Genomic DNA, 25,236 nt, shown 5'->3' with positions numbered 1-25,236 from the left:
TCCCAAAAGCCAACAGTGTTTGTTGAGGCTTCCTGGGACATTTCTGCTCTGCAGTCAGTGCTGGATTTCTGCATTACCCACAATGGCCCCCGCCAAGGCAGTAGAGCTGCCAGGGGTGAGACATTGGGGTTGATTTACTAAAACTGGAGTGTAAAAAATGTGGTGCAGATATGCATGGTAGCCAATCAGCTTCTAACTTCAGCTTGTTCTGTTAAGCTTTGACAAAAAAAACTGGAAGCAGGGTTGCTGAGTTGCTGGGCCGGTACAAGGGGTGGGCGGAAGGGAGGAATTCCCTGGGAGGTACTAAATACTGGAGGAAGGGGGGCGCAGGTGAAGTGCTGGCTGTGTGCTTCTAAAATCTGTCTGAACACACCAGCCGCTAATAGCTGCACGCACACGCAACTGTGTGTCAAGTGCACTCTTGCACCCGGCACAAGCCTAGAATAGACCAGCCCTTCACTTCTTAACTCCCCTGTCAGTGGAGATACTCCTCTGAGTCCTGACAGGTGCTTCATATTCCCTGCCCGGCATCACACACTGAGGGGCAGGCTGAAGGCGGGTTTGGAGCAAATGAGAGGAGGAAGTGGACTCGGGGCACAGTGAGTGACCACTTACTGTTAATGGCACAGAGCTCTGTCCATTCCTTTAAGCAGATCCATGTCGGGAGGGGGAGAAAGTTAGCTGATGGGCCAGTCGAGTGAAGGAGGAGGAGCTCTCCCTTTGTAAACAGATGTGCAGACAGTGTCCCCATGTCAGGAGAAGCATTACTGCAGACACTGTGAGTCCAGACTGAGAGCACTAAGCAAGGTGGGGGAATCAACTGACACTGAGAGAAGGTGAGTGCCAGTGTCACCATCTCATCCCCCATCCATCCCTCTGCTCCTGATTCCCACCACCACTACTGCCACTGATCCCCCCCCACCACCACTACTGCCACTGATCCCACCCCCCCACCACCACTAATCCCACCACCACCACTACTGCCACTGATCCCCCCCACCACCACTACTGCCACTGATCCCACCCACCCACCACCACTACTGCCACTGATTACACACCCCCACCTCCACTAATCCCACCACCACCACTACTACCACTGATCCACCCCCCCCACCACCACTACTGCCACTGATCGCACCCCCCCACCTCCACTAATCCCACCACCACCACTACTGCCACTGATCCCACCCCCCCATCACCACTACTGCCACTGATCCCATCCCCCACCACCACTAATCCCACCACCACCACTACTGCCACTGATTCATGAATAAGCGCACCTGTCAGTGTGTGAAACGCGTCTACCATTTGAACTGTCTGTAACACTTGGGATGTTCGTTTATTAAACAAGAATGGATGGTTCTTGGAGTGCTGCCATTTCTTCAGTGTTGATTATAAAAACCACTGCTTCTGACAAAACGGCAGTTTTTAAAACTTTTGCATGTCCCCTGGGGCAGGACCCAGGTCCCCAAACACTTTTTATGAAAATACCATGCATATAAGTCTTTAAAATGAGCACTTTTGATTTCTCCCATAGACATTTAAAGGGTGTTCCACGGCTTTTGAATTTGCCGTGAACACCCAAATTGTTCGCTATTCGGCGAACACCCGCGGCTCATCCCTACTTTCCAGTTGACGATGCACTGGGTTACTGGGTCATGAGAATAGACCACTAGCCAGAACTTGCCCAGTATGCAATACAGCTGTTGGGCTGCCCTGCATCCAGCGTGCTTTCCGAACAGGCATTCAATGCTGCCGGTGGTTTTGTGACAGATAAGAGAGCACATCTGTCCACAGACTCCATGGACCAGCTAACATTTATCAAAATGAATCAGTCCTAGTTTAGCAGTAGCTATCAAGCTCCTGATGCCGATGTCGCTGATTAAGCGCTGATAAGCCTGTCTAGGCTGCCTAGATTTATGGGTGTTGATTTAATCTGGAAGAATTTTTTTTGGGCTTTATAAATGTCATTTTTGCTGCAGCAGGCTCTATACACAATACAGAAATGCCACGTTATAGGTAAACTAAGAGGACCCCCCAGGCACTACATTTAAAGGAATTCTTCATTTTTATTGTTATTTCTCATTTTATTGGTTTCACTTTAAGCATCAGTAAATCACTGTTCATTTAAAAATTATGATTTTTACAAACTTTTTTTCATTGATACATGCCCCCCAGGGCAGTACCTGGATCCCCATAACTATTGTTTGACCAATTAATTGCATATAAACCTTCAAAATAGTCACTTTTTATTTTTCCAGTTTGGGTCCCATAGACTTTGGGGTTTGTTATTATTATAACGTTTGCGATGTTCAAAAGTTCTGCCGCAAACTGAAACAGGGGGTCGTTTGGCCCATCTCTACTTACCAATACTTAAATGTAGTGACTGCATTCCTTTTTATTTATTTTTTAAAGAGTAACTCCACTTTTGTTTTGAAAAAAAACACTCCCCTCTGGGTGATCAATATACATTGCAAGTATTATAACAATCTTGGTTACAGATTCCTACCTTTTTTTATTCTAAAGTAATCCCTGTATGTTCCTCTGAGCCTCAGTGATGAGTGGATCTAATGCAGAGGTCTCAAACTGGCGGCCCTCCAGCTGTTTTGGAACTACAAGTCCCATCATGCCTCTGCCTATGGGAGTCATGATTGTAACTGTCAGCCTTGCAATGCCTCATGGGAATTGTAGTTCTGTAACAGCTGGAGGGCCACCAGTTTGAGACCCCTGGTCTAATGGGAGTGGTTTCAGAATTATCTATCTGGTGTGCACCTGCAGGGCTCTAATGAGGAAATCTGCTGGGCCTGCATCCCTTTAGAAGTGTTCCTACTGGGAGTTTCTTACTTACTTCTGGGAAAATTGGTGAGCCAATCACACAAGCAGGAAATGATGTTTCTGGGGAGTGATCAGTACACACTCTGTGTGCAGAACAACTCCAGGTGGCCATGTTGCAATGCATTCTCAGAAAATTACAGTGGCTGCAGATTGAAAAGGAAAGGTCATTTTTAATAACATTCAATTACAATATGACTTGTGTCACAATTGTATGCGCTATATTAATTTTGTCTTTATTTGCAATTTTTTTCCCCCCACGAAAGTGGAGTTACCCTTTAAGTTTTTTCCTATATTTTCACCTTGTGACCCAACCAGCTTGTTACTATTTAGCTTCCTTTAAAGTAGTTGTAAACCCACTAGAAAAAAAAAAACATGCAAGACAAAAGCATAACGAGCTAGTATGCATAGCATACTAGCTCATTATGAAATGCTCACCTTAGATCAAAGCCCCCACAGCAGTCCCAGTACACAGCTCTGGCCAGAGACAGTACTTCCGGGTATTGCAGGCCCTAGCGCTGTGATTGGCCGGAGTCATGATTAGGGATGAGCTTCGTATTCGAGTCGAACTCGTGTTCGACTCGAACATCGGATGTTCGATCGTTCGTCGAATTACGAACGTTTTGGGCCGTTCGCGCCAAATTTCGAGTTACGTTTCACAGCCCATAATTTACTGCGGCATCGCAGTGCATTGCTGGCTGATGATTGGCCAAGCATGCACTATGACCCGCATGCTTGGCCAATCACAGCTTGCAAAAAACGGAGAGCCATATTTGGCCAAAGCCAGGGTGACTTTGGCCAATTATGGCTCAGGGGGTAGACATGTGCACACTGAAATATTTTGTTTTCGTAATTTCGTTTTCGTCCAAAAAATAAATTTATTTAGTTACTCCCGAAATTCGTTTTTATTTATTTTGTTTTTTGTTAAAAAAATGCATTCGTCCGAAAATCCAAATTAAGGTTGAATCTGTCATTGAAGGCTTATGGTGTCTGTCGAATGTTCTAAAAAAAAAAAAAAAAGATTTGATAGAATCTTTAAAAAAAAAAAAAAAAAATGTTGACTCTTCATGTCTCTCTATGTCAAATCTTTTCTCTCTATGTCAAATCTGTCATTGAAGGCTTTTGGTGTCCGTTGAATAGGGTTTTTTCAGGAGCAGTGAATTTAATAATGCTAAAAGTGAAACAATAAAAGTGAAATATTACTTTAAATTTCGTACCTAGGGGGGGTGTAAAGTTAGCATGTAAAATAGCGCATGTTTCCAGTGGAATGGAATTTGGGGGTACCCCCACGTTGTTTCTTTTTTATGAATGGATTCGCTCTGAATTGCCAGAGTCGACAATTCATTAAGCCGGTTTTAAAAGACTTTTTTTCCTTTCAGAAATTACACTTTGTGCAGGGACAGTTCTAAGTACGGGAAACATGCGCTATTTCACATGCTAACTTTACACCCCCCCTAGGTATGAAATTTAAAGTAACATTTCACTTTTATTGTTTCACTTTTAACATTATTAAATTCACTGCAAGATATATATGCATCCCAGGTGTTGTACATATATGTATACACTGTATAGTTTAGCTAGATCAGCTCTTCCTAATTTACTGGCAGGCAGGTGATTGTGCTAGCTGCAGTATTCTCACGTGGTGTATTGCCTGTGTCCTCTGCAGTGTGCACCATAAAGCTACGTGGTGTGTGTACTGCCTTTGTCCTCTGTAGTTTGCACCTAAAGCTACTTGGTGTGTACTGCCTGTGTCCTCTGCAGTGTGCACCTAAAGCTACGTGGTGTGTGTACTGTCTGTGTCTTTGCTATTTTTCTCAATGATTTTCATCCATATTGCAGGGACCAGACATTACATTAAAGCCGCAAGCAGTTTTAAATTACTTTTTTCTTATAGTAATCTCATTTTGTGCAGGGACAGTTCTAAACACGTGCCACTTCACAGGCATACTATAGACACCCAGCAGGTACAATATTTAAAGGAATTTTTCATTATTTTTTTTTTATTATTTAAGCATCATTAAAATCACTGCTCCAGAAAAAACGACAGTTTTTAAAACTTTTTTTCCATTGATACATGTTCCCTGGGGCAAGACCCGGGTTCTCAAAGACGTTTTACGACAATAACTTGCATATTAGGCTTTAAAATTAGCACTTTTGAATTCGAACGTTTGAGTCCCATAGACGTCAATGGGGTTCTAAATGTTCGCGCGAACAGTTGGTCCGTTCAAAGGTTCTGGTGCGAACCAAACGTGGGGGTGTTTGGCTCATCCCTAGTCATGATGATGTCACTCCCACGCATGCGTGCAGGAGCCACCGGTAATGGGACACTATTATAGGCTTACATGTAGTGAAAAGTGGATTTAAGGGTTTACAACCACTTTGATGACCAAGCTGTTCAGTAAAAGTGGAAGTTAGAGGGTTGGGTCAAACCAATTATGACTGACAGAGGTACTTGCATTTATGTAAAACCTTTCTCCTAAAAGGATTAAAAAAAAGTTTTTGTATGTAGCTGGAGTTTGGCTTTTATTTCTTAGTTCACCTAAATCTGCTAGTGGATCTAATGCCGGTCATACATGGAGCAAATTTCTTTCCTGCAACCGTGGGTAGCAGGATCAAAATTTGGTCGGGACGAGATAATCCCTCTTGCTGGGCCATTGTCTTCTCCCAGTGATTGATTAACTTGGTACATTCAGCCTGCCCATTAACGGTTTGAATTTTGTCCGGTTCAGCAGGAATTGGAACCGTGTATGTCCGGCCCAACACTTCCCTCTCCCCAGATTGACAATTCTATTGCCCAAGGGTGTCCATTGCTTCTCTATCCAGAATGAAGACACCCAAAGACAGGAATTGTGTTATTGGCCAGATTACCATGACATAATAAAAAAAAAAGCCTCAAGCCCTGTACACACGGCCGGGATTCTTGGCAAGCTGTGCATACAGACGTAGTGGAAAATAGTGTAGCGCTATGGTCAATGGTATCTGTGAAATTCAAAACCACTAATTGCTCCTGTAAAGAGTATATAATAGCAATAAATTCACATGGAATCTACTATTAAAACGAAAAATAAATAAATAAAAGTCCAATATGTGTATTAAAGTCCATAAAGACGAATCACCACGTGAATAAAATTGAGGAGAAATCTTGATGATGTTCCAAATATGTATATTCAAATATAAGTGATCACCACCACCGATGAGGATAAATGGAGGCTTACCGGAGCTGGTGGACTTGAGCTGACATACGTCACTGCAAGTCAGATTAGGCTTATAGTACTAGTGTTAGTACACAGGATCTGGTGGTACGGACATCCAGGGCCCTGGTTCAGCTGTTAGTTCAGATATACCGGTATGATAAGGAAGCCTTAGATCCATATAGCTCCATATGAGCCGGGTAATTCAAAAGAAACAAGAGAAGAAAGATAGCCACATAGCGTAATCCAGTAAAAAACTATGTGTTTTAATTGAAATAAAAATCAAGTACACTCACATGTATCCTGACATAAAATCGCGTGGCATATATGTTTGAGGCGGCAGTGGAGACGACCCAACGTTTCGTGTTAAAAACACATCATCTGGGCAGGGCCGGCGCAACCACCAGGCGGACCAAGCGGCCGCTTGGGGCGGGCAGGTCCGCAGCCTGGGATGGGGCGAAAAAATTAACTTTTTTTTTAAAATATTTTTTTTTTTTAATTTTTTTTTTTATACTTTGTCCGGAGTTGCCGCCGCCCTCCGGCGCCCGGTGTCCCGCTCCGGTGTGCTAATGCGCCGCAGCGCCTGTCAGCTGCTGACTGAATGTGGCCCGGCCGGGCGCAGCCAATCCAGTTACTATCTGGTGATGGATGACGCTGGGTCCGGGCCTGTAACTGCACGGCACTTCAGTGACGACGTCCTCCTCCGCGCAGGAGGACGTCTGACGTCACTGAAGGGGCGGACCTCCGCTGCTGGGTGACACAGTGCCCAGTCCCGCGCCGCCGGTGCCGGAAGATTCAGAATGCAGAAAATCGCACAGGAGGTGAGGGTGGGGTTGTGGCGTGGGGAAGAAGAATGGATAGATGAAGGAAGAAGGAGCAAGGGGGGTTAATGGAGACGGGGTCGGGTGGATAATTAATAAAGCAGGAGGGCTTAATGGAACTGGAAGAAGGAGTGGGGCCTCCACTCCTTCTTCCAGTTCCATTATGCCCTCCTGCTTTATTATCTACCCGACCCAGTCTCCATTAACCCCCCTTGCTCCTTCTTCCATGATCCATCATCCATCCTCCCTGGGCCCTGCTCTGCTTCCGCCATTCCTCCCCCCCCCCCACAGTGGGGGGGGGGAATGGCGGAAGCAGAGCAGGGCCCAGGGGGGATGGATCATGGAAGAAGGAGCAAGGGGGGTCAATGGAGACTGGGTCGGGTGGATAATTAATAAAGCAGGAGGGCATAATGGAACTGGAAGAAGGAGTGGGGGGGGGAGGAATGGCGGAAGCAGAGCAGGGCCCGGGGGGGATGGATGATGGATCATGGAAGAAGGAGCAAGGGGGGTTAATGGAGACTGGGTCGGGTGGATAATTAATAAAGCAGGAGGGCATAATGGAACTGGAAGAAGGAGTGGGGGGGGGGAGGAATGGCGGAAGCAGAGCAGAGCCCAGGGGGGATGGAAGAAGGAGCAAGGGGGGTCAATGGAGACTGGGTCGGGTGGATAATTAATAAAGCAGGAGGGCATAATGGAACTGGAAGAAGGAGTGGGGGGGGGAGGAATGGCGGAAGCAGAGCAGGGCCCAGGGGGGATGGATGATGGAAGAAGGAGCAAGGGGGGTCAATGGAGACTGGGTCGGGTGGATAATTAATAAAGCAGGAGGGCATAATGGAACTGGAAGAAGGAGTGGGGGGGAGGAATGGCGGAAGCAGAGCAGGGCCCAGGGGTGATGGATGATGGAAGAAGGAGCAAGGGGGGTTAATGGAGACGGGGTCGGGTGGATAATTAATAAAGCAGGAGGGCTTAATGGAACTGGAAGAAGGAGTGGGGCCCCCACTCCTTCTTCCAGTTCCATTATGCCCTCCTGCTTTATTAATTATCTACCCGACCCAGTCTCCATTAACCCCCCTTGCTCCTTCTTCCATGATCCATCATCCATCCTCCCTGGGCCCTGCTCTGCTTCCGCCATTCCTCCCCCCCCCACAGTGGGGGGGAGGAATGGCGGAAGCAGAGCAGGGCCCAGGGGGGATGGATGATGGAAGAAGGAGCAAGGGGGGTTAATGGAGACTGGGTCGGGTGGATAATTAATAAAGCAGGAGGGCATAATGGAACTGGAAGAAGGAGTGGGGGGGGGGGAGGAATCAGAGCAGGGCCCAGGGGGGATGGATGATGGATTATGGAAGAAGGAGCAAGGGGGATTAATGGAGACGGGGTCGGGTGGATAATTAATAAAGCAGGAGGGCATAATGGAAGAAGGAGTGGGGGGGGGGTTAATGGAAGCAGTGGGGGATAATGGAAGAAAGAGCGGGGGGGAATGGATAATGGAAGCAGGGGGGTAATGGAAACGGGGGTGGATAATGGAAGCAGGGGGGGTGGATAATGGATGCAGGGGGGATGGATAATGGAAGCAGGGGGGATGGATAATGGAAGCAGGGGATGGATAATGGAAGCAGGGGGGTGGATAATGGAAGCAGGGAGGATAAATAATGGAAGCAGGGGGGTGGATAATGGAAGCAGGGGGATGGATAATGGAAGCAGGGGGGATGGATAATAGAAGCGGGGGGGGGGGATGGATAAGTCGACTTCCACACTCCACCACCGGCCACCAGAACTCCCACACGCAAATAAATATAATGTAGTAGATGTGACCTGCAGTCCTATGTAACATCAGAGATAACACAGTGATAATCCTCTGAGTACAGATAATGTAGTACCGTATTTTCCGGCGTATAAGACGACTTTTTGGATGCAAAAAAATGCATCCAAAGTCGGGGGTCATCTTATACGCCGGGTACGGTCTCCGTGCAGCTGCGATCGTCATAATTTCAAAGCTGCGCGCCGTCTTCTCAGCACGTCCTCGCTGTCCTGTGATAGGCGGAACAGAAATCTTCCCAGCAGCGCCTCTGTTCTGTTTTCCGCCAATCAAGGATGCCTTCTCATCCTCGGACGAGATGAGAAGGCATCCGTGATTGGCGGAACATAGAACAGAGGCGCTACTGGGAAAATTTGTGTTCTGCCAATCACAGGACACGCTGAGAAGACGGCGCGTGGCTTTGAAATCATGGACGCTCGCAGCAGACGGAGACTGTCACCGGCCTGCAAAACGTGAGTGATGGCACAGTGGGGGGGAAAGTGGGGGCATGCAATGTGATGGCACTGTGGGGCATGCAATGTGATGGCACTGTGGGGGCATGCAATGTGATGGCACTGTGGGGGAATGCAATGTGATGGCACTGTGGGGGAATGCAATGTGATGGCACTGTGGGGGAATGCAATGTGATGGCACTGTGGGGGAATGCAATGTGATGGCACTGTGGGGGAATGCAATGTGATGGCACTGTGGGGGCATGCAATGTGATGGCACTGTGGGGGAAAGTAATGTGATGGCACTGTGGGGGAAAGTAATGTGATGGCACTGTGGGGGAAAGTAATGTGATGGCACTGTGGGGGCATTTAATGTGATGGCACAGTGGGGGCATGTAATGGCACAGTGGGGCTTGAAAAAAAGGGGGTAGTCTTATACAGTGAGTATATCCCAAAACCAAAAATTTTCCTGGAAAATTAGGGGGTCGTCTTATACGCCGGGTCGTCTTATACGCCGGAAAATACGGTAGATGTGGCCTGCAGTCCTATGTAACACCACAGATAACAGTGATAACCCTCAGAGTACAGATAATGTAGTAGATGCTACCTGTGTTATCTGTGGTGTTACATAGGACTGCAGGTCACATCTACTACATTATCTGTACTCGGAGAGTTATTACGGTGTTATCTGTGGTGTTACATAGGACTGCAGGTCACATCTACTACATTATCTGTACTCGGAGAGTTATTACGGTGTTATCTGTGGTGTTGCATAGGACTGCAGGTCACATCTACTACATTATCTGTACTCGGAGAGTTATTACGGTGTTATCTGTGGTGTTGCATAGGACTGCAGGTCACATCTACTTCATTATCTGTACTCAGAGAGTTATCACTGTGTTATCTGTGGTCAGCCCTGTCATATTTCAAGGTAACAGTTTAGGGCCACATATGGGGTATCTCCGTACACAGGAGAAAGTGTTACAAACTTTGGGGGCATTTTCTCCTTTTACCCCTTATGAAAAGGTAAAGTTGGGGTCTACACCAGCATGTTAGTGTAAGAAAAATTTAAATTTTTACACATACATTCTGGTGTTGCCCCATAATTTTTATTTTCACAAGAGGTAAAAGAAGAAAAAAAATATATATATTTTGTTAAGCAATTTCTTATGAGTATAGAAATACCCCATATGTAAAGTGGATGTAAAGTGCTCTTCGGGCGTACAAAAAGGCTTAGGCTGGGTTCACACTACAATTTCGGCAATATGGGATCGCATACGTTGGGGGGAGCCCTAACCGTGCACACTCCCGCATTCCCTACCGTTTGCGGTCCCATTTATAATATAAACCTATGAGCCGAACGCTGACTCTAGTTGGCTCATTTTTTTCCCCGCATGCGGTTATCAGACCGCACTTAAAACCGACTACTATTTACCTGTGCCAGAGATAGCTGCTCCAGGTGAGGGCAGCTCTATTTTACACTTTTTAGTACACTGTGTGTACTGTACAATGATACAGTGCCCTGAAAAATCTCATGTTCTCAAAAAACTCATGTTCTGATATTATAGTTTGAAAATATGTTTATATGCACTTATTGCTCTTCTTTTAACCAATAATGGTAATTTTTTGCCTTGAATAGGCCGTTTTAGTGTTGTACTGTTTGTGTGCAGTACTATTTCCTGCACTTCTACAAGTCTGTTTGCACTATTTCCTGCATTTTTGCTCATTGGTAAATGGTAATGTTAATTTAATGGTAATATTTTGCCTTGAATAGGCCGTTTTAGTGTTGTACTGTTTGTGTGCACTACTATTTCCTGCACTTTTACAAGTCTGTTTGCACTATTTCCTGCACTTATTGGTAAAAAATTTGTTTTATAGCTGTATAACTTATTTTGTTAAAGCGGGGGTTCACCCTATTAAAAAAAAAAAAAAAAATTTTTTTTATTCTAGCATAAAATTAAACATTTTTTATCCCCGCGGCAGACGGAATCGTCTAGGTACGATTAAACAGTGAGTACGGGGATAAAAAATGTAAGACCGGCATACTGTAGCTCGCGCTACGATGCCGAATTGTATGCTGAAATGTTGTTCAGCAGGGTGAACCACCGCTTTAAATCGTTAATAAAAAAGCACAAATTAGTGTGTTTTTTTATATATTAATATAAATTATTGAAAGAAACATTTTTGCAAGGGAGGTGGGTGGCCGTTGGGGGGGCGCCAAAATGGAGCTTCGCTTGTGTAGGCAGAAATCCTTGCACCGGCCCTGCATCTGGGGTCACCCAGATGATGTGTTTTTAAGAGCTGTGAAAATGTGGAACAGACTCCCTCCAGAGGTGGTTCTGGCCAGATCAGTAGATTGCTTTAAGAAAGGTCTGGATTCTTTCCTAAATGTACAGAATATAACTGAGTACTAAGATTTGTAGGTAAAGTTGATCCAGGGTAAATCCGATTGCCTCTCGGGGGATCAGGAAGGAATTTTTTCCCCTGCTGTAGCAAATTGGATCATGCTCCGCTGGGGTTTTTTGCCTTCCTCTGGATCAACTGTGGGTATGAAGTTGGGTGTATAGGATTTTACTGTGTTTTTTTATTTTGTTTTTTGTGGTTGAACTGGATGGACTTGTGTCTTTTTTCAACCTGACTAACTATGTAACTATGTAACACGAAACGTTGGGTCGTCTCCACTGCCGCCTCAAACATATATGCCACGCGATTTTATGTCAGGATACATGTGAGTGTACTTGATTTTTATTTCAATTAAAACACATAGTTTTTTACTGGATTACGCTATGTGGCTATCTTTCTTCTCTTGTTTCTTTTGAATTACCCGGCTCATATGGAGCTATATGGATCTAAGGCTTCCTTATCATACCGGTATATCTGAACTAACAGCTGAACCAGGGCCCTGGATGTCCGTACCACCAGATCCTGTGTACTAACACTAGTACTATAAGCCTAATCTGACTTGCAGTGACGTATGTCAGCTCAAGTCCACCAGCTCCGGTAAGCCTCCATTTATCCTCATCGGTGGTGGTGATCACTTATATTTGAATATACATATTTGGAACATCATCAAGATTTCTCCTCAATTTTATTCACGTGGTGATTCGTCTTTATGGACTTTAATACACATATTGGACTTTTATTTATTTATTTTTCGTTTTAATAGTAGATTCCATGCAGGAATTTACATGTGAATTTATTGCTATTATATACTCTTTACAGGAGCAATTAGTGGTTTTGAATTTCACAGATACCATTGACCATAGCGCTACACTATTTTCCACTATTTTTGTCCTGCTGATTTGTCTACATTAGCTGTGTTGGCAGCTGGTTTCACTTTCTTTTAAGCAGCGCAGTATACCCACAACCTGTGCATACAGACGGCCATTCAAAAGAACCGCCGTTCTTTTGAATGGCAAGAGCGCGGTGACGTCATTGACTATGACGAGCCTGCGCTTGTCACATTTGATGCCTTCGCCGCCATCTTGCTACACCCTACACTATGCCTTGTATGCTACCGCGAATGCGTCAAAGGCTTATCGAGCATGCTCGGGTTTACCTTCGGACAGTTAAACATACAGACGACCGGTTTTCTCGGCAGGAAACACTCAGCCAGGAATCTCGACGAGAAAATAGAGAGCAGGGTTCTCTATTTTCCCGTCGGGATTCCTGGCTGTTTTCCTGATGGGAAAACTGCTAGGGAGCATACACATGGCCGGAAATTCCCGGCCAGCTGCTCTCCTGGCAGTTTTCCTGCCGGGAAAACCGGTCGTGTGTACGAGGCTTCAGAAAAGGAAAATTAATGCAACACCCATTTTTAAGAACTGGTAAGGTGCAATATATTCTATTTTTGATTTTGTGCTCAGATATGCTTAAAACTTGGTTTCTTGTGTCATTTGTAGTACAGTAAACCCTTGGATTGCGAGCATAATTCGTTCCGGAAGCATGCTTGTAATCCAAAGCACTTGTATATCAAAGCAAATGTTCCCATAAGAAATAATGGAAACGCAAATGATTTGTTCCACAACCATTTATTTATAAATCCTTCAGTTTATAGTCCAACAGATTATAGCGATGTGATTGGTTGTGTAACCATAAAATGTCCTTCCACAAATGGAAGCCTCCCCAAGGGGATTAGAAGCAAAATCCAGCAGGAACTACAGAGTATAAAAAAGAAGAGAGGCGCCTCTAAGTGTAGAAATAATGTTACATTTAATGAAGGTAAAATATTTAGCAACTCACATGGTTGATGATTAAAAGAGGCACATCTAAGTATGCAGGGATCCGGGGTAAAGATGTCCACATAGACCAGGGATATGCAATTAGTGGACCTCCAGCTGTTTCAAAACTACAAGTCCCATCATGCTTCTGCCTCGGGGTGCCATGCTTGTGGCTGTCAGAGTCTTGCTATGCTTCATGGTAGTTGTAGTTCTGCAACAGCTGGAGGTCCGCTAATTGCATATCCCTGACATAGACTGTCATCCTCACCACCGGCTCTCACCGCTAACAGTCTGCAATCGTGACCGGGAAGACTACCCTGCAGTAGAGCGATCTGAAAGCAAGGCTTGAACCGCTCATGGAAGAGACGACATCAATGGCGGTGAGGAGGACGGTCTATGTGGACAGCTTTACCCCGGAGGCCTGCATACTTAGATGTGCCTGTTTTATTCATCAACCATGTGAGCTTCTAAATGTTGTACCTTCATTAAATGTAACCATATTGCTACACTTAGAGGCGCCTCTCTTCTATTTTTTACTCAGTTGTTACATGACGCTACTCTTATATCAAGACATCGCTTGTATATGAAGTCAAAATGTATAAAAAAAAAATACTTGTCTTGCAAAACACTCTCAAACCAAGTTACTCTCAAACCAAGGTTTTACTGTAGCTAGATTATGAACAATAATCTCTATATATAGTATTAGCAACAAGTTAGTAACCATAATAAGATTTTTACAAAAATATAAAAAAATCTCCTTTAACGTCTCACATATTTTTACTGAAACATCGCAAACATCATTTAAAGTGGTGCTGTGTGTAATTACCTATAATCCTTCATTCTAATAAATGTCTACATTATCCTCTGTAGACCAGATAAAGGTGATGTAACAGCTTCAATTTCTCAGTCAGTCATAAAATATAACTTTCCCAACACTGTTAATCTTTTCTACTAAAAATTCTATTTAAATAATGTGAAGAAATATGTATGTATTGTTAGAGCTACCCTCATGGGAGCCGCTGGGTAAGAGGGGTTCTCTGTTCTGTGCCTCAACCTCCATGAGAACTTCAGCCCCTCTGACATACACGGTTGAGAGTGTAAAAAGCGTGCAATACCAGAGAACATCACTGAAAGATAGCGCATGGGGCTAATGCTCCTTTGCAGCAGTCTGTGATTGCCTGTGTCCCAAGGGTTGCAGGTTTGATCCCGGCGAGGTCGGTAAAATGAGTACCATTGAGTTGGGTAATAATGACAACCATTATCAGCGCATAGACACAGCGGCATCGCTGTAATTGGCGCTATATACGTGTAAATATTATTATTATTATTATTATTAAAGTAATACCGTGATTATCGCCCTATTACGTGCTCCGGCGTATAGTGCGCACCCCTAATGTAGCCCTGAAATTCCTGGAAAAAAAATGTTTTATACTTACAGTTTTGGTGTCTTGCAAGGGCGTCCATTGGCGGCCTTGTCTGGTCCGGCGTCCTTCTGCAGCCATCGTGGTGTCCGTGGTGTCCTCCCGCGCTGTCTCCGAGTCGAATCCCCGCTTCCCTCACTGTCTTTGAACCACTCCGCCGACATATACCGAGCACAGTACACTCGGGTATACTTGGACAGGCTCAGCTCTTTTCGCGTAAAGGACGTACAGGACGTGACCGCGAGCGGAGCCGAGCCTGCCCGAGTATACCCGAGTGTACTGCGCTCGGTATATGTCGGCGCAGTGGTTCAAACACAGCGCGGGAAGCGAGGATCGGCGTATATCGCGCACCCTTGATTTTGCCCTGATTTTAAGGGCAAAAAAGTGCGCGGTATATGCCGATAAATACGGTATCTGTTAACCATTAATACTACCATGTCCAAGAAAACAGACACTGAAACAGTTAATAAAGGCAAGAATAATATATTGTCACCCGACATGGTGGGTAAAGAGGCAACCATGAAAATGGATTGACAAAGGCAATAACGCAATTTAACATACAGTGCCTTGAAAAAGTATTCATACCCCTTGACATTTTCCACATTTTGTCATCTTACAACCAAAAACGTAAAGGTATTTTATTGGGATTTTATGTGATAGACCAACACAAAGTGGTAAATAGTTGTGAAGTGGAAGAAAAATTACGTGCATTTGTATTCAGGCCCCGCATTAGTACAGCTGTTCTGTGAAGCCATCAGAGATTAGTTGAGAGCCTTAGTGAACAAACAGCATCACAAAGGCCAATGAACACACCAGACAGATCAGGGATAAAGTTGTGGAGAAGTTTAAAGCAGGGTTAGGTTATAAAAAAAATATCCCAAGCTTTGAACGTCTCACAAAGCACTGTTCAGTTCATCATCCAAAAATGGAAAGAGTATGGCACAACACAACTGCAAACCTACCAAGACATGGCCGTCCACCTAAACTGACAGGCCGGGCAAGGAGAGCATTCATCAGAGAAGCAGCCAAGAGGTCCATGTTAACTCTGGAGAAGCTGCAGAGATCCACAGCTCAGGTGGGGGAATCTGTCAACAGGACAACTATTACAGTAGTCGTGATCTCCACAAATCTGCCCTTTATGGAAGAGTGGCAAGAAGAAAGTCATTGTTGAAAGAAAGACATAAGAAGTTCAGTTTGAAGTTTGCGAGAAGCCATGTGGGGGGACACAGAAAATGTTGAAGAAGGTGCTCTGGTCAGATGAGACCAAAATTTAACTTTTTTGCCTTAAAGCAAAATGCTATGTGTGTCGGAAAACTTACACTGCATGTCATCCTGAACACACCATCCCCACCATGAAACATGGTGGTGGCAGCATCATGTTGTGGGGATGCCTTTCTTCAGCAGGGACAGGGAAGCTGGTCAGACTTAATGGACAGATGGATGGAGCCAAATACAGGGCAATCTTAGAAGAAAACCTGTAAGAGTCTGCAAAAGACTTGAGCCTGGGGTGAAGGTTCACCTTCCAGCAGGACAACGACCCTAAACATACAGCCAGAGCTACAATGGAATGGTTTAGAGCAAAGCATATTCATGTGTTAGAATCACCCAGTTAAAGTCCAGACCTAAATCCAATTGAGAATCTGTGGCAAGACTTGAAATTTGCTGTTCACAGACGCCCTCCATCCAATCTGACAGAGCTTGAGCTATTTTGCAAGAAAGAATGGGCAATAATGTCCCTCTCTAGATGTGCAAAGCTGGTAGAGACATCATCAAAAACACTTGCAGCTGTAATTGCAGTGAAAGGAGGTTCTATAAAGTGTATAAATATATATATATTTTTAATTCTTAAAAAACATTTATAATTTTTCTTTCACTTCACATCTATGTGCCACTATGTGTTGGGCTATCACATAAAATCCCAATAAAATCCATTTACGTTTTTGGTTGTAACATGACACAATGTGGAAGATTTCACAGTGTATGAATACTTTTTCAAGGCACTGTACAGTGTGACTAGTTACAGGGACTAAGCATAGATTCACACTTGCAATACCAAACCAAAGAAATTCCCAGTTTAACTTACGGACTAGCCTGCTAACCAACGGAATTGGCCAACTGAAATCGGTCCACCGGACCGTTTCCATCGGACATTTCTCCTCCGGATTTTGATCTGATGGCTGTACACACCATCAGATCAAAATCCCCACGGAAAACATCCGCGGTGACGGGCGCGGCGACGATGACGCGGCGACGTGCGCGACCCTGGAAGGTAAATACTTCCACGCATGCGTCGAATCACTTCGACGCATGCGAGGGATGGGGATCGGTCGGACTTATTCGGTGAGTCTGTACAGACGACCGGATAAGTCCGCCGGACAGGTTTCCAGCGGATAGATTTCTTAGCATGCTAAGAAAAAAATTTCGGCTGGAAAACGGTCGGCTGGACAAATGTCCGCCGAAAAATGTCCGCTAGGCCGTACACATGACCGGATTTGTCTGCTGGAACTGATCCGCGGATAAATCCCAGCGGACAGATGCGGTCGTGTGTACGGGGCCTTAATGTTGAGAGCCTCCACAGGGGAAGCACATTCATTAAAATGGATAGGCAAAAAAAACACCCCCCATTGGATGCATGCATTCGGCGCCCCGAATGTAGATCAGGGAGTTGGATGCATGGATAGAGGGGTGGCGTAATTTTCTAGCAAAGAATACGGATTTTAACTTGTAAGCAACAAATGTCAGAAATAGGCTTAGGCATGAAAGGGTTATGGTTACTAAAAGAATTGCATCTCAATGATCTGTGTACTGTGGGAGACCAGGTATAGTGAATGCAGAGTCCTGTGTTTAGTAACACTTTAACCACTTGCTGACTGTCTCACGCCAATGTACATCTGCACAAACTGACCTACCTGTACGTCAGTCCATAAAATCTGGATAGCGGGCAAGTGCACCTGCCGCACGCTGAGGGTGTATGCCCGCGGGCCCCGTGGACTCGATGTCCGCCTGTTGGCCTACAATCGCGGCGAAGAGAGGCAGAACAGGGAACTTCCCATATAAACAAGGCATTTCCCCATTCTGTCTAGTGACATGACAGGGATCTACTGCTCCCAGTGATCAGAAACAGTGATCTCTGTCATGTTTCAGTAAGCCCCCCCCCCTACAGTTAGAACACACTGAGGGAACACACTTAAAGTGGAGCTCCACCCTAAAGTGGAACTCCCTCTGATCGGAACCCTCCCCCCCTCCGGTGTCACATTTGACACCTTTCAGGGGGAGGGGGGTGCAGATACCTGTCTAAAGACAGGTATTTGCACCCACTTCTGGCCACAACAGTCTCGGGCAGACTGTGGGCATTAGGTCACCTCCCGTCCAGTCCCGTTGTGTGCTGGGAACACTCGGCTCCCATCACACAGCAGGAGCCAATCGGCAGGCACAGCATGACTCGCGAATGCGCCGTAGGGAACCGGGCAGTGAAGCCGGAGCTCTTCACTTCCTGGTTTCCTGGTTTCCTCACCGAGGATGGCGGGGGGAGCATCAGCGTGACGAGCGATCGCTCGTCCTCTGCTGTGGACGGAGCTGGACTCCAGGACAGGTAAGTGTCCTAATATCAAAAGTCAGCAGCTGAAGTATTTGTAGCTGCTGGCTTTTAATATTTTTTTCCAGGGAACATCCGCTTTAACCCATTGATTTCCCCCTAGCGTTAACTCCTTTCCAGCCAGTGTAATTTTTACATTGATCAGTGCATCAGTGTAATAATGTAACGGTCCCCAAAAAGTGTAATTTGGGTTTAGATTTATCTGCCACAATGTCACAGTGCCGCTAAAAATCACAGATCGCCGCCATTACTAGTAAAAACAATAAAAATAAACGTCCCTAAATTTATCCCATAATTTGTAGACGCCAATAACTTTTGTGCAAACCATTTTAAATGTACGCCTATTGCGATTTTGTTTAACAAAAATATGTGGAAGAATATATCGGCCTAAACTGATGAATAAATATATATTTTTTCAAAATTGACGCTTTTTTTTGTTTATAGCGCAAAGATTTTAAATCACAGAGGTGATCAAATACCACCAAAAGAAAGCTCTATTTGTTGGAAAACAAGGACGTCAATTTTGTTTGAGTACAGTGTCGCACGACAGCGCACTTGTCCGTTAAATTGACGTAGTGCCATATCACAAAAAACGCTCTGGTCATTAACCACTTCAGCTGCAGAAGAATTTACTTCCTTCCTGACCAGAGCACTTTTTGCGATTTGGCACTGCGTTGTTTAAACTGACAAATGCGCGGTCGTGCGACGTGTCACCCAATCAAAATTGACATCCTTTTTTTCGCATAAATAGAGCTTTCTTTTGGTGGTATTTGATCACCTCTGCGTTTTTTATTTGTTTGGGCTGTAAACAAAAAAAGAGCGTAAATTTGGAAAAAAAAAGCAATATTGTTTACTTTTTGCTATAATAAATATCCCCAAAAAAACAAATGTCTTTCTCAGTTTAGGCCGATATGTATTCTTCTACATATTTTTGGTAAAAAAATCTCAATAAGCGTTTTTGTGCAAAAGTTATAGTGTCGACAAAATAGGGGATAGTTTTATGGCATTTTTATTAATATATATATTTTTTTTTTACTAGTAATGGCGGCGATTTGCAAATTTTATCGTGACTGCGACATTATGGCGGACACATTATATCGATCAGTGCTATAAAAATACACTGATTGCTGTGTAAATGACACTGGCAGGGAAGGAGTTAACCACAAGGGGGCGAGGAAGGGGTTAAGTGTGTCCTAGGGACTGATTCTAACTGTGGGGGCTGGGCTATCAGTGACAAGACAGTGATCACTGCTCCCGATGACAGATACATGGAATATATTGTTTGCCTTATTATTTACATTGCTACTGCTATTAACTACATAGTTAAAGGGACACTAAAGGTTCCAGTTTAACCACTTGCTTACTGGGCACATATACCCCCTTCCTGCCCAGGCGAAATTTCAGCTTTCGGCATTGTCACGCTTTGAATGACAATTGCGCGGTCGTGCGACGTGGCTCCCAAACAAAATTTGCGTCCTTTTTTTCCCACAAATAGAGCTTTCTTTCGGTGGTATTTGATCACCTGTGCTGTTTTTATTTTTTGCGCTATAAACAAAAATAGAGCAACAATTTTGAAAAAAATACAATATTTTTTACTTTTTGCTACTATAAATATCCCAATTAAAAAAAAAAAAATTTTTCAGTTTAGTCCGATACATATTCTTCTGCATATTTTTGGTAAAAAAATTGCAATAAGCGTATAGTGATTGGTTTGCGCAAACGTTATAATGCCTACAAAATAGGGGATAGAATTATTACTTTTTTTATTATTATTTTTTTTACTAGTAATGGTGGCGATCTGCGATTTTTGTCAGGACTGCGATATTACGGTGGACACATCGGACACTTTTGACACATTTTTGAAACCATTCACATTTATACAGCGAGCAGTGCTATAAAAATGCACTGATTACTGTATAAAAGGGGTTAACACTAGGGGGCGATCAAGGGGTTAAATATGTTCCCTGCTAGGTGATTCTTACTGTGGGGGGAGGGGACTGACTGGGTGAGGTGACCGATGGTTGTCCCTATGTTCACGTCTCCTCTCCCTATAGGATGTGGATCTCTGTGTTTACACACAGAGATCCACGTCCCTGGCTCTGTGACTGGCAATCGCGGGGGCCTGGCGGAATCATTGCCAGATTTTTTTCACCTCAAAGGGGTGTTCCAGGCATTTTTAATGTTTATTAAAAGTCAGCAGCTACAAAAAGTGTAGCTGCTGGCTTTTAATAAACATACACTCACCTGCTCCACGTTCCAGCGACGCACCAGCCGGGGGTCTCCGCTCCTCTCCCCCCCCTCTCCGGCCGGCGTCTTCATTCTAAGTGTGGGCACCTGGCCGTGACAGCTTTCGGCATCACGGCCGGGCACCCACTGCGCATGCGCGAGTGGCGATGCGCCATCTGATTGGACAGGCGATCGCCTGGGACCTGTCACGTGTCCCAGGCGATCGCCTACAGGGAGGGGCTGCCACAAGGCGATATGAGGTATCTCCTTAGCAGCCCCTCGGCGGAAGGAGGAAGTGGGCCCCCACTCCCCCCCCCCAAAAAATGACATGTTGACAAATGTGCCATGAAAGGGGGCGAGGAGTGGATTAAGCGGAAGTTCCACTTTTGGGTGGAACTCCGCTTTAATGCATAGGATGCATTAAAGGGGGGGTTCACCCCAAAAAAATAATAATAATAATATTACATCTAGCAGAGCCATTATAGTAAGGGCATTTACTTTCGGCGTTTTTTTTTTCTCCGTACAAAACTTTTTTATTCTGTTTTTGTCCAGGGCTTCAGGGTTCCGATGACTGCGGGACTGGGCATTCCTATTCTTCTGTTCGATGATTGACGGCTTGTGAAACAGGTGACCTGTCGCACAACGCGCGTCACCAGATGTCGGGAAATAGCCAAGCTGCGAGTCGGCACTACACGGCGCCTGCGCAGTCAGCTCTACACGGCGGGCATAGGCGCCGTATAGTGCCGACTCGCAGCTCGGCTATTTCCGGAAATCTGGTGACGCACGTTGTGCGACAGGTCACCTGTTTCACAAGCCGTCAATCATCGAACCGAAGGATAGGAGCGCCCAGTCCCGCAGTCATCGGAACCCTGAGGCAGGGATAGGAACGCCCAGTCCCGGAGTCATCAGAACGCGGAAGCCCTGGACCAAATCAGAATTTAAAGGTATGTACGGAGAAAAAAAAAAAAACGCTGAAAGTATATGCCCTTACTATGCTGGCTCTAATGTTAAAAAATTGTTTTTAGGGTGAACCTCCATTTTAAGGAGAAAAAAAACCGAACCCTTACAACCCCTTTAAAGTGGAGGTTCACCCGGAAATGTTAATTTTTAACCTTAGATTGATGCTCATTTTGTGAAGGGGAATCGGGTAGTTTTTTTAAAATCGAAGCTGTACTTACCGTTATAGAGAGCGATCTTCTCCGCCGCTTCCGGGTATGGGCTGCGGGGACTGGGCATTCCTATTTGATTGACAGTCTTCCGACAGGCTTCCGACGGTCGCATCCGTCGCGTCACGATTTTCCGAAAGTAGCCGAACGTCGGTGCGCAGGCGCCGTATAGAGCCGCACCGACGTTCGGCTTCTTTCGGCTACTCGTGACACGATGTATGCGACCGTCGGAAGCCTGTCGGAAGACTGTCAATCAAATAGGAACGCCCGCTCCCGAAGACCCATACCCGGAAGCGACGGAGAAGATGCATCTCGTAAACGAGTAAGTACGGATCATATTTTAAAACAAATAGCCGATTCCCCTAGACAAAACGGGGAAAATGTGTTCTCCATGGGTGAACCTCCGCTTTAAGGAGAAAAAAAAACGCTTACAACCCCTTTAATCTGGTTGGAAAAAAAGAAACAAGTCCATTTAGTTCAACAAATAAAAGACAGAAAGCTAAAAAAAAAAAAAACGCTTAAAATGAAGGGGTACACACCTTGGTTGTCAGGTGACCCTGCCAGCCCTAATGAACTGAGCATGGAAGGAGTGGGCACTCCTTTGTTGATGTGATAATGCTGAGTGTTGTCACCACCATGAGTCATAGCAGAATATATAGCCAACCCAGAGCTCCATTCTATGTATTGCCAAGTGTGCTTATGATCCCTGTGCTCTCTCTCTCTCCCATTATCCAACATTTCCATACAAGAAATATTACAAAGTGCATGGCACTATTATATCACATCAGAATGATGCCAGGCACAACCTTCCCAATCCCAGTGACTGTTATGTAAGCCATCCCTTCTCCAATTCCTTCAGGCAGTGTGTACTGTTACTTTCTCTCATCAGTCTATCCCTGGTGGCTTTCCCTTCCTGCCTGCTGTCTGTTGCCTGCTCCCAGGTGAGCACTTCTCCCTTTGTTACACTAAGTTTAAGGAGCAGAGAAGAAGAGGAGGGAGAAGAGGGAGGATCTCTGTGTCAGCCAGTGGATGTCAGTGCCTCTGCATGGATCTCTCTCTTTGCCAGTGTGTGTGAACACAGCAGCATGCACTCTGATGATAGGTGACAACGATCTGCCCCCATTCCCCACCTGCACTCAGCCAAGGAGGACTAAGGGGGGGGGGAAATCCTGCCTTGCGCAAGCCAGGATTGACTTGCTGCCTGGACTGCCAGCTCTCACCTTCACCTCGCTGATTTGCACTGGCAGGCTTTGAGAGAAGCAGCAGAGAGCCATGAATCCGGACTTCAGGAGCTGGGTACTTGCCACTGTCACCCTGCTAGTGGTCTTCCTCATCCTGGCTGACATCTCAGAGCTGGAGCAGGAGATGGGGTAAATAATCTTTTCCCTTGTCATATTGGAATGGCTGGAGGGGCACAGAGAGGTCGCTCATTATCTAGTTTTCTTTGTCTTCATACTTCGGCTTGCTTCTTGTTTAACTCTATCCTGCCTTTTTTCTGATTCCAGTGCAAACACACAGCAGTGATCAGACTGCACAGTGTTTATTGTGTTTATTGGCTTTGGATTGATAGGCAATACTGTTTGCATCCTATGAATCAATACTTTTGATGGCGAAATGCATGCTTCTTGTTGCCTACAGCTTGATCTGTGCTGTTTCTGGAGCTTTGATTATTTCTATTAGCAGGGATCACATCAACAAAGTGGAAGTAGAGGTGAGCTAGGCTAGGACTGGTAATAATAGGTTTGCTTATTGTCGGATCCTATTGTCGGATCCTATTGTCGGAAAGCAACGTGCTTAATGCAGAAGCAAGAGAGCAGAGAGCTCCCAAGGCAAGCAGTTGTGTATACAGGGAAAAAAAAAAGAAAACAAGAATGGTGTTGCTGATGATGATGCAAAGCTATACTCGTATCACAACATAAGGCTGGAAGGATACACTACCAGCCAGGCTACCCTGCCAATAATTCACACCCTTCCCTATTAGAAGAGGGCTAGAGACTTGTCTCTGCTATAGACATGCATGTAGGTCTGGAGTCCACAGCCATTCTACTGTCAAGGAAGAAACTGTCTTTAGGAAGCCTCATTAGTTTTTTTTCTATAGTGCCTCCTGGATAGAAGTCAGTGGCTGTGAAGAGCAGGGCTATTATTTGAACTTTCAGTAGACTGATGATGCTTAGCTTGCTGCTTTGTCACCTGGAGGTAGATGGATCTGATGGGGCTTGGGGATGATGCTTAGAATGCTGATCTGTCACCTGGGCATCGGGAGGATCTGAATGGGGCTTAGGGATGATGCTTTGTCACCTGGAGGGATCGGAAGGGGTTTGGGGATGATGCTTAGGATGCTGCTCTGTCACCTGGACATCTGAAGGATCTGGATAGGGCTTGGGGATTTTGCTTAGCATGCTGATTTGTTACCCGGACATCTGTAGGATTTGAATGGGGCTTTGGGTTGATACTCTGTTCCTGGGGATAGAGGGATCTGAAGGAGCTTGAAGATGATTTTTTAGCATGCTGATCTGCTACCTGGACATCTGAAGGACCTGAATAGGGCTTTTGGATAATACTCTGTGGGTGGGGGGGGGGGGGGGGGAGACTTGGGGGTAGAGGGATCTGAAGGGGCTTGAGGATGATGCTTATATTGCTGCTCTGTCACCTGTGCATCTGAAGGATCTGAATGGGGCTTTGGGATGATATTCTGTTCCTAGGGGTAGAGAGATCTGAAGGGGGCTAAAGGATGATCTTAGCTTGCTGCTCTGTCACCTGGACATCTGAAGGATCAGAATGGAGCTTGGGGTATGATACTCTGTCCAAGTCTCCATAGTGGTAGAGGGGTCTGAAGGGGCTTGAGGAGGATGCTTAGCTTGCTGCTCTGTCACCTGGACATCTGAAGGATCAGAATGGGGCTTGGGGTATGATACTCTGTCCATAGGGGTAGAGGGGTCTGAAGGGGCTTGAGGATGATGCTTAGCTTGCTGCTCTGTCACCTGGACATCTGAAGGATCAGAATGGGGCTTGGGGTATGATACTCTGTCCATAGGGGTAAAGGGTTCTGAAGGGGATTGAGGATGATGCTTAGCTTGCTGCTCTGTCACCTGCATCTGAAGGAACTGAATAGGGCTTGGGATGATGCTCTGTCACCTGGGGGTAGAGGGATCTGAAGGGGCTTGGAGATGGTGCTTGCCATGCTGCTCTGTCACATGAACCTGGATCAACTGTGGGTATAGAATTGGGTATATGGGATTGTACTGTATGATATTAGTATTATTTTTATTATTTTTATATGGTTGAACTAGATGGACTTGTGTCTTTTTTCGACCTAACTATGTAACTATGTAACCTAGAGGAATCTAAAGGGGCTTGGGGTGATGCTTAGCTTGCTGCTCTGTCACCTGGACATATAGGAATCTGAAGGGTCTTGGGTGATGGTTGCATTGTGTATGTGGCTTCTGAGTTGGCTATGATGCATTTCTGGGTGTGGTGAGTTGCCCCTATTTTGCTGGCACTGGCCTCACACGTGTCT

General features: G+C 45.3%; 1 protein-coding gene across 2 annotated transcripts in view; it reads left to right on the top strand.

Moving 5' to 3' along the window:
• Nucleotides 1-22,587: 22,587 nt before the first annotated feature.
• ST8SIA2 (ST8 alpha-N-acetyl-neuraminide alpha-2,8-sialyltransferase 2) overlaps nt 22,588-25,236 on the top strand; it is a 510,945-nt gene continuing 508,296 nt past the window's right edge. Inside the window, exon 1 of one of the 2 annotated variants that reach the window (XM_040342364.1) lies at nt 22,588-23,089. In XM_040342364.1, the coding sequence (XP_040198298.1) occupies nt 22,992-23,089 (98 nt within the window). In that variant the 5' untranslated portion in view covers nt 22,588-22,991. The remainder of the gene's footprint in view (nt 23,090-25,236) is intronic. The other variant, XM_040342363.1, reaches the window with a different exon arrangement.

This window comes from Rana temporaria, chromosome 3 (assembly GCF_905171775.1).
Source record: "Rana temporaria chromosome 3, aRanTem1.1, whole genome shotgun sequence".
In the NCBI taxonomy this organism is placed as follows: Eukaryota; Metazoa; Chordata; class Amphibia; order Anura; family Ranidae; genus Rana; species Rana temporaria.
The sequence above is the reverse complement of the archived record's forward strand: the minus strand, read 5'-3'. Positions and strand labels throughout refer to the sequence as shown.